We start from the raw sequence: 10,175 nt of genomic DNA, 5'->3' as shown, positions 1-10,175 counted from the left end.
TCTGGTGGGATAAGTGTGTGTGTCAGAGCTGTGTGTAATTTGACTATGCAAACAATTTGGGATTTTCAACACATTAATATTTCTTATAAAAAGAAAAAGTGATGCAGTCAGTCTCTCCTCAACTCTTATCCAAGAGAGACTGGCATGTATAGTATTTATATCAGCCCTCTTACAATGAAGAGCAAAACGTGCCGCTCTGACCTGAGTCAGCTGCAACGTAGCTACGTCTTTCCTTGCAGCACTGGACCACACGACGGGACAAATAATCAATATTAGACAAAACTAGATCCTGCAGTGGTGTCAAAAAAGCAGAGCATCTCTTTATTACAGACAGATCTCTCCCCATCTTTACAACCATTGAAACTATATGTTTTGACCATGACAGTTTACTATGTAAGGTAACGCTGAAAATAAACCCAGCTCTGGAGGAATAGGAATAGAGGGGAAAGATAAACCGGGGGTCGTACCAGCAGCGATGGCCCCGACCAGGGGCTGCAAGGTGAGGGCCCAGGGGTAGTTCCAGGCCCCGATGATGAGGACCACTCCCAGAGGCTCCGGCTGGATGTACACCTTCAATGACATGAAACTTTACTAATCCTCTCAGTCAGTGGCTAAATGGTTTACATATATATACTCCTAGAAAAAAATGGTTCCAAAAATGTCCTTCAGCTGTCCCCATGGGGAGAACCCTTTGAAGAACCCTTTGAGAACCCTTTTGGGTTTCATATAGAACCCTCTGTGGGAGGGGTTGTTCAAATGCTTCTCCCCATGGGGACAGCCGTAGGACCCTCTTTCTAGGAGAGTAGTTAAGTGTAAATGGCTGCTGTAAAGGACTGATGTAGTTCAATGATACGTCGTCCATACTGTACCTGGTCTCGGATGGTGAGGAGGCTCTTCTCTACTGCCCGAGGAGCAGCCCACTGCGCCAGCTTCGACACAGCCAGGCTGATCTCATTCTCCAGGCCGATCAGCTCCAACAGCGGGGTGTCGTACTGGCTCTGTGGAATGCAAAGTGAGGTTCATTGATGTGAGATATAGGACGCGTTCCAAATGGAACAATACGCCCTACTTTTGACCAGGGCCCATAGGGCAATTTCACTTTACTTCCTGAATTGTTTATATTCCATTTTGAATTGACCCCAAACCCTGATAAGTCCCGTGCGAAGATTTTACCCTGTTGATGTCCTGTTTGAGGGCGGTGGCGATCTCTCCCTGTCTGTCTGTGATCATCCTCTGGAGGGACTTGAGCTGCTGAACTCTGAACTCCAGGGGTCGCGACCTCCCGGTAAGAAAGGTCTCCCTGGCCCGCTGCACCACCTGCATCTCCATGGACAAAGGTCACCACCAGGCACACACCCTGGCACTAGACAGCGATTGACAACACACAGGTCACGCAGCACCACCACCTGGATTGACAGGAGCAACGACCAGGTCACCAGCACCATACCTGGGCATTTGACAGAGCAACAGACACGCGTCCCAGCAACACACCTGGATCTGACAGAGCAACAGACACAGGTCACCCAGCCACACCTGGATTGACGAGCCGACACGACACAGGTTACCAGCACACACCTGGACTTTGACAGAGCGACAGGACACACGGCTCACCAGACACACTGATTGACCAGAGCGACAGACACAGGGTCACCAGACCACACCTGGACAGACAGACACAGGTCACACCACGCACACCACCTGGATAGCCAGGAGCACAGGTCACCAGCACACACCTGGATTGACAGGACCGACAGACACAGGTCACCAGGTAGCACACACCTGGGATAGGCAAGACACAGGTCAACCAGCACAACCTGGCATTGGACAGAGCAACAGAGACACCAGGTCCACCGCCAGCACACGTGGACAGACGACCACGGTCACCAGCACCAACCTGGATTGACAGAGCAAACATGACCAGGTCACAGCACACACCCTTTGGCCAATGACACAAAGCCAACAGCACACAGGTCCACCAGCACACACCTGCGACTAGACGACCACACGGTCACCAGCCACGCACAGCCCTGGGATAGACAAGACCGGACCAGACCACAGTCACCTGTCACCAACAGCCACACCTGTACAGACAGACGCCAACCAGAGACGTACGAGACAGAGTACAGCTACAGTCGCAGAGGCACACACCTGGATAGACAGAGCAACAGACAATCAGGTCACCAGCCACATCACCTGGACCTAGTACAGCACGACAGTCACCAGCAACCACACCCATGGATAGACGACGCGACAGACCCACAGTCACCAACTTCGCACCTGTAGAGTACACACCAGTAACAGAGTACTTGTCACCTACACCACACCAGACAGCACTACAGCTACATTCACCTAGCCACCACACTGTTACAGTACAGATTACACTACTGTCACCAGACCACACCTGTACAGGTACAGACTACAGCTACCTGTCACCAGATCACACCCCGTACAGTACAGATACAGCTACTGTCACCCCGACCACCCTTACAGTACAGATACAGCTACCTGTCACCACACCGTACAGTACAGATACAGCTCACCGTCACCACACCCTGTACACTACAGTACAGCTACCGTGTCACCACACCACATCCTGACAGTACAGATTACCTGTCACCAGACCACACCTGTACAGTACAGATACAGCTACCCTGTCACCAGATCACACCTCCCGTACAACGTACAACTAACCAGCTACCTGTCACCACACCTGTACAGTACAGAACAGCTACCTGTCACACCACACCTGTACAGTACAGATACAGCTACCTGTCACCCACACCTGTACAGTACCAGATACAGCTACCTGTCACCACACCACCACCTGTACAGTACAGATACAGCTACCTGTCACCACACACACCTGTACCGTACAGATACGCTACCTGTCCCACACCACACCTGTTACAGCTACAGGATACAGCCTACCTGTCACCCACCCACCTGTACCAGTACAGATACAGCTACCTCGTCACCCACACCTGTACACGTACAGATACAGCTACCTGTCACCACGACCTGTACAGTACAGATACAGCTACCTGTCACCACACCACACCTGTACAGTACAGATACACTACCTGTCACCACACCACACCTGTACAGTACAGATACAGTACCTGTCACCCAGACCACACGCTGTACAGTACAGATACAGCTACCTGTCACCAACCACCTGTACAGTACAGATACACATACCTTGTCACCCACACCCTGTACAGTACAGATACAGCTACCTGTCCCACCACACCTGTACAGTACAGATACAGCTACCTGTCCACCACACCTGTACCAGTACAGATACAGCTCTGTCACCACACCTGTACAGTACAGACTACCGCTACCTTCACCCACACCTGCTACAGTACAGATACAGCTATCCTGTCACCACACCTGTACAGTACAGATACACAGATACCGTCACCACACCACACCTGGTACAGTACAGATACAGCTTTACCCTGTCCCATGACCACACCCGTATCACGGTACAGAGTACAGCTTTACCTTGTTCACCACACCCTGTACGAGTACCAGATACAGGTACCTGTCACCAGACCACAATGTAAATTGTCCGGTGGCGATTTTTATGAATTGTTCAGCAGTCTAATGGCTTGGGGGTAGAAGCTGTTGAGGAGCCTTTTGGTCCTAGACTTGGCGCWCCGGTACCGCTTGCCYTGCGGTAGCAGAGAAAACAGTCTATAACTTGGGTGACTGGAGTCTCTGACAATTTTATGGGCTTTCCTCTGACACTGCCTTTTATAGAGGTCCTGGATGGCAGGAAGCTTGGCCCCAGTGATYTACTGGGCCGTACGCACTACCCTCTGTAGCGCCTTACGGTCAGATGCCAAGCAGTTGCCATACCAGGCGGTGATGCAACCGGTCAGGATGCTCTCGATGGTGCAGCTGTAGAACCTTTGGAGGATCTGMGGGCCCATGCCAWATCTTTTCAGTCTCCTGAGGGAGAAAAGGTTTTGTCGTGCCCTCTTCAGGACTGTCTTGGTATGTTTGGACCATGACAGTTTGTTGGTGATGTGGACACCAAGGAACTTGAAACTCTCGACCCACTCCAGAGGGTCATTATCAGCAACCATCAGTCCTGTGTTCCAATGGCACGTTGTGTTAGCTAATCCAAATGTATCATTTTAAAAGGCTAATTGATCATTAGAAAACTCTTTTGTAATTATGTTAGCACAGCTGAAAACTGTTGTCCTGATTAAAGAAGCAATAAAACTGGCCTTCTTTAGACAAGTTGAATATCTGGAGCATCAGCATTTGTGGGTTCGAAWACAGGCTCAAAATGGCCAGAAACAAAGACCTTTCTTCTGAAACTCGTCAGTCTATTCTTGTTCTGAGAAATGAAGGCTATTCCATGCGTGAAATTGCCAAGAAACTGAAGATCTCGTACAACGCTGTGTACTACTTCCTTCAKAGAACAGCGCAAACTGGCTCTAACCAGAACAGAAAGAGGAGTGGGAGGRRCRGGTGCACAACTGAGCAAGAGGACAAGTACATTAGAGWGTCTAGTTTGAGAAACAGATGCCTCACAAGTCCTGGCAGCTTCATTAAATAGTACCCACAAAACACCAGTCTCAACGTCAACAGTGAAGAGGCGACTCCGGGATGCTAGCCATCTAGGAAGAGTTGCAAAGAAAAAGCCATATCTCAGACTGGCCAATAAAAAGAAAACATTAAGATGGACAAAAGAACACAGACACTGGACAGTCTATCTCCTTTCCCAGTTTCATCAACAGTTCTGAATTCACGCTGCTCCAGATGCATAGGGGGGTTGTACCTAATAAAGTGACCACTGTATCTATAGACTTTCCAGAATGTGCTCTGGGAATAACAGGGGTGTTAAACATTTGACTATAAGTGTTGAACAGTTGAATCTATTACCTCAGAAGATGGTACCATTCAGCTTGTCTGGGGATGACAAAGAAGGACTTCAACAAAGCCAAAATAGAAAATGATTGGGAGGGGGCTCTTTGCTGTTAAATTAGAGACATATAAATAAATGACTGTTGTGCCTTGCAACTTCTTTAAAATGTGCAACTGTTGCACTAACAATGCAAACATTGATTTGGCATACAATTTAAGACTGTAAACATTGTACAACGTAATGTAAACATTGTACAACGTAATGTAAACATTGTCTGACTTCATGTAGAACAAATTGCACTTGAAATGAACATTTCTTTCAAGTTATTGCAAATAAATGCATATTTTCACTTTTTTTCTGCGACAATCACTGAATTAGTTATTGATTTCTTCATCTTTAAATGCAATATTTGAGATTTTATGTATTTCTATCAAGTCAAAACTGGAATTTCGACTCAAAACAAAGGTTGTAAAAGTATGCTAGACATTTATAGAATAAATCATATCTAGTTTGATGATTCTGTGACAAAACGGTGAATTAGTTATTGATTTGTACATRTTTAAATGGCTTTTGGCGAATGTCTGTTGAATGTCCGAATGTGTGGATATAAACTTTACCTCGGTTATAAAATATGACTTTAGAATTATTAGTTGGTAGGTTGTCAATTCTAAAACTGTATACAACTGAAATAACAGGCTAATGAACGTTGTAATTACTGTGATAGACTACATACAGTACTTTGTCTGTTGGATACATCTAAACAATAATGTTCCATACTCACACGTGAATGAAAGCATCAATCTGGAGCAACAATGGACGAAATTAATTTATCCCGATTTATCCAAGTAGTGAAATCACCGCTGGCAGTGTTAAAAAAATGTTTTGATCAGAAACGTTCCTATCCTGTGCAAAAATATTGGTGCATAACCAACGAGATGAACAGCATTATACCACKGTACGATACAGTCTGTCCTTGTTCCCGCCTCACTGACGTGACCGTGGGAGGCACATGACCGCACATTTAACGTTCATCGCACCAGGCTACGGGTGGTATCCGGTTTACCCCATCAGACGTCACTAATAACTAGGCATACGTTTTTTGTTTGTTGCATTTTTACAAATAAAAAAAACTGAGCTACAAAATGGCCATATGTTTAGTCCTACAATATCCCAGAATTTTATTAATCAAGTCACACCAGTAAAATACCAGAATGGCTTATAAAATGTGTTTTTTTTGCTAAAAAATAAAATGTAAAAGTGACATAAAAAGAAGTGTAATAAATACCCAGAAACAAGATAATTTTTTATTTGAAATGAATAACTCTTCTCGGTCTTATTATATATTATTTCACAGCTAAGCCTAAATGTCATTTTAATATCTTAAATACAACAAACTGACGACTGTGGAAGACATCTCATTGTTAATGTTATACAGTAACATAACGCAGGCAACTTTTCTTTTCATACTAAACATAAAAGTACTGTTGACATAATCAGTATAAAAACGAGTACAACAAGAGGCACATTCTTTACATTACAAGACAGTTGCACTCCTTTAGGAAAATGCAAATGCATGGTAATCAGTCTTCCATTGAGGTTAGAATCCATTTGCAACAGTGCAACAGAGATGAAATGTGTAGGACACGATATGAAATAAAAAATTACCTCAAATATACAGGTTTACTGGCATCATAAACACCTCTAAAATGATTAATGGTTCATAACCCTTGTTTTTAAAAACAGTTAAATAATTGTGATTTAAAATGAACTATTGCAATTTTGCTATGTTTATGACTGACACCGAGCCATAACTTGTAAGTCGCTCTGGATAAGAGCGTCTGCTAAATGACTTAAATGTAAATGTAAATGTAATAACTGTTGCCCGAGCACTACAAGTCTAAATCAGGGTCCAAGATGGTGGAGCCTCAAGTACAGTTTCCCCACATCAGCATCACCGCAGGAACCTCTGCAAGAAACACAAAATGTCTCCCATCATCACTTTTCACAAACAGGACAACAATGAATATGGCAATCAACGGTGACACAGCAAATTACAAAGACAGATATGTGTAGAGGTACAGGAGGACCAAAAAACAAAGGCCTTATTTAGTGAAGGAGAATGATGCACGCTGGGTAATTAAAGGGGGCCATAGATCATGTTTCRAGTGTTGTGTTGGTTAGATTTCCTCAACAACACCAAACATTGTCTGAAGGAGACAAAGCCATTCTTGTGTTGGGAGCACAAGGGTTCTGTCCACAATGTCAACCTATTCCCTATTATAGTGCARTACTTTTGACCAGAGCTCTATGGGCCCTGACRCAAAAGAAGTGCACTATGTAGAGAATAGGGTGTAATTTGGAACGGACCCCATTCTATGGAGCTGTGGGAGTTAAGAGAGGGAATGTTCGCAYAATGTATCTTGCCATCATCTCTGTGAAAATGTACTTTCCAGGATGGATTCGAGAGACAAAATAGCACTACTCAGTTAGCATTTAGACACACAAATAGCTCATTGAATAACAATAGCTGGGTTTCTTTCGAGATAATAATTTAAATCGTATTTAATAAACTGTTTTCATTTGAAAAAAATAGAACCGTTGACAACATAAACTACGTATTCTAGAAAAACACATTATTCAGCCAACAAGCTGCAGTTCGCTACACTCGCATTAACATCTGCTAACCATGTGTATGTGACCAATGACATCTGCTAACCATGTGTATGTGACCAATAACATCTGCTAACCATGTGTATGTGACCAATAACATCTGCTAACCATGTGTACGTGACCAATAACATCTGCTAACCATGTGTACGTGACCAATAACATCTGCTAACCATGTGTACGTGACTAAATAAATCTGCTACCATGTGTCGTGATCAATAACATCTGCTAACCATGTGTACGTGACCAATAACATCTGCTAACCATGTGTACGTGACCAATAACATCTGCTAACCATGTGTACGTGACCAATAACATCTGCTAACCATGTGTATGTGACCAATAACATTTGAATTGAGTATGAGTCAGTTAGTGGGACACACAACAAACTTCTATGTCAGCGTCCTAAATGGCACCATATTCCCTACATAGTGCACTACTTTTGACTAGGCCCTGGTCAAAAGTAGTGCACTACATAGGGAACAGTGTGCCATTTGTGACGGACCCTATATCTCCCCTCTCTTCCTTGGATCACCGGTCGCCGAGAGGTTCTCGTTATTTAAACCAGTCAGGACCGAGACGCTCCAGTCCCTCCCTCTGCCCTCACACAGGCCACTATGGTATTTAAGTAGGAGGGGCTGGAGTGACCAGCGGAGCTAAGACAGGGATCTATTGTAGGGATCTCAACTGTTTCGTAGGATCCACTTATGGGATGTGTCCAGAATGGCACCCTATTCCCTATGTAGTGCACTACTTTTGACCAGGGCCTAGTCAAACGTAGTGCACTACATAGGGAATAGGGTACCATTGGCTCTCTAAACCATTGATTAAAAACTAGAGCAGGAAGGCCTGTTAGCTAACTCAGTCTAAACCCCCCTGATAAACAAGGGAACAACAGTTAAGAGGATCTATTGTAAGCCTGTATTTTGAAATCTGAGTTTATAGTTTGGGGCGGCAGGGTAGCCTAGTGGTTAGAGCGTTGGGCCAGTAACCGAAAGGTTGCTGGATCGAATCCCCGAGGTGACGAGGTAAAAATCTGTCATTCTGCCCCTGAACAAGGCAGTTGTTCCCTGGTAGGCCGTCATTATAAATAAGAATATGTTCTTAACTGACTTGCCTAGTTAAATTTATTAAGTCTTGCATCCTCAATTTTACATCTCCCAACACTGAGAGATGTTTTGATCAACTAAAACCTTGTGATTGGAGGCTTATTAACATGTACATGACACCTTGGGGATATGGTCTAATTACCATTGAAAAACATTTTGAAAATGTGTTTTAATTCATGTTGTTATCCCCTCGGACAAAATACACATCTTGTTTGACATATTATTTCAATTAAATATCTGACCTGTACTATAGTCTATCTGACCTGTACTATAGTCTATCTGACCTGTACTATAGTCTATCTATCTGACCTGTACTATAGTCTATCTATCTGACCTGTACTATAGTCTATCTATCTGACCTGTACTATAGTTTTCTAATCGTGACCTGTACTATGGTCTATCTGACCTGTATATAGTCTATCTGACCTGTACTATATCTATTATCTGACCTGTACTATAGGTCGATCTACTGACTGTACTATAGTCTATCTTATCTGACCTGTACTATAGTCTATCTGACCTGTACTATAGTCTATCTATCTGACCTGTACTATGGTCTATCTATCTGACGCTGATATAGTCTATTATCTGACTGTACTATAGTCTATCATACTTATATGTTATTATCTGACCTGTACTATAGTCTATCTATTGAACTGTACTATAGTCTATCTATATATCTGGCCTGTACTACAGTTATCTATTGGCTGTTACTTACAGTCTATCTATTGGCCTGTACTACAGTCTATCTTTGGCCTGTACTAAGCTATTCTATCTGTGTATACGTCTATCTATTGGCTGTACTAGGTCTATTATCTGTCTTACCTGTACTATAGTCTATCTATCTGACCTGTACTATAGTCTATCTATCTGACCTGTATTATAGTATTTTATGACCTGTACTATAGTCTATCTATCTGATCTGTACATGTCTATCTATCTGACCTGTACTATAGTCCATCTATCTGACTGTACTATGGTCTATCTATCTGACCTGTACTATAGTCTATCTATCTGACCTGTACTATAGTCTATCTTCTGACCTGTACTATAGTCTATCTATCTGATCTGTACTATAGTCTATCTATATATCTGGCCTGTACTACAGTCTTCTATCTGCCTGTACTACAGTCTATCTATCTGGCCTGTAATACAGTCTATCTATCTGGCCTGTACTACAGTCTATCTATCTGGCCTGTACTACAGTCTATCTATCTGGCCTGTACTACGGTCTATCTGTCTGACCTGTACTATAGTCTATCTATCTGACCTGTACTATAGTCTATCTTCTGACTGTATTATAGTATATCTATCTGACTGTACTATGGTCTATTATCTGACTGTATATGGTTATCTGACTTATATAGTCTATTTCTGACCTGTACTATAGTCTATCTATCTGACCTGTACTATAGTCTATCTATCTGACTGTATATAGTAATCTATCTGACCTGTAAGGTCTATCTATCGACCTGTACTATGCTACTGACTCTACTATAGTCTATCTATTGACCTGT

General features: G+C 43.3%; 1 protein-coding gene across 1 annotated transcript; it reads right to left on the bottom strand.

Annotated features, from left to right (window-relative positions):
• Window positions 1-334: 334 nt before the first annotated feature.
• LOC112078909 (aldehyde dehydrogenase family 3 member A2-like) lies at window positions 335-1,348 on the bottom strand. The gene is made up of 3 exons (XM_024145016.2): window positions 1,174-1,348; window positions 870-998; window positions 335-570 (listed from the first exon to the last, which is right to left on the bottom strand). Exons 1-3 carry the CDS (start codon window positions 1,327-1,329, stop codon window positions 364-366), a joined length of 492 nt encoding a protein of 163 aa, XP_024000784.1. The 5' UTR covers window positions 1,330-1,348; the 3' UTR covers window positions 335-363.
• Between the last annotated feature and the right edge of the window lie 8,827 nt (window positions 1,349-10,175).

The sequence above is a fragment of the Salvelinus sp. IW2-2015 genome, unplaced genomic scaffold (genome assembly GCF_002910315.2).
Source record: "Salvelinus sp. IW2-2015 unplaced genomic scaffold, ASM291031v2 Un_scaffold6479, whole genome shotgun sequence".
NCBI lineage: Eukaryota > Metazoa > Chordata > Actinopteri > Salmoniformes > Salmonidae > Salvelinus > Salvelinus sp. IW2-2015.
This window is presented reverse-complemented; position numbering and strand designations above follow the sequence as displayed.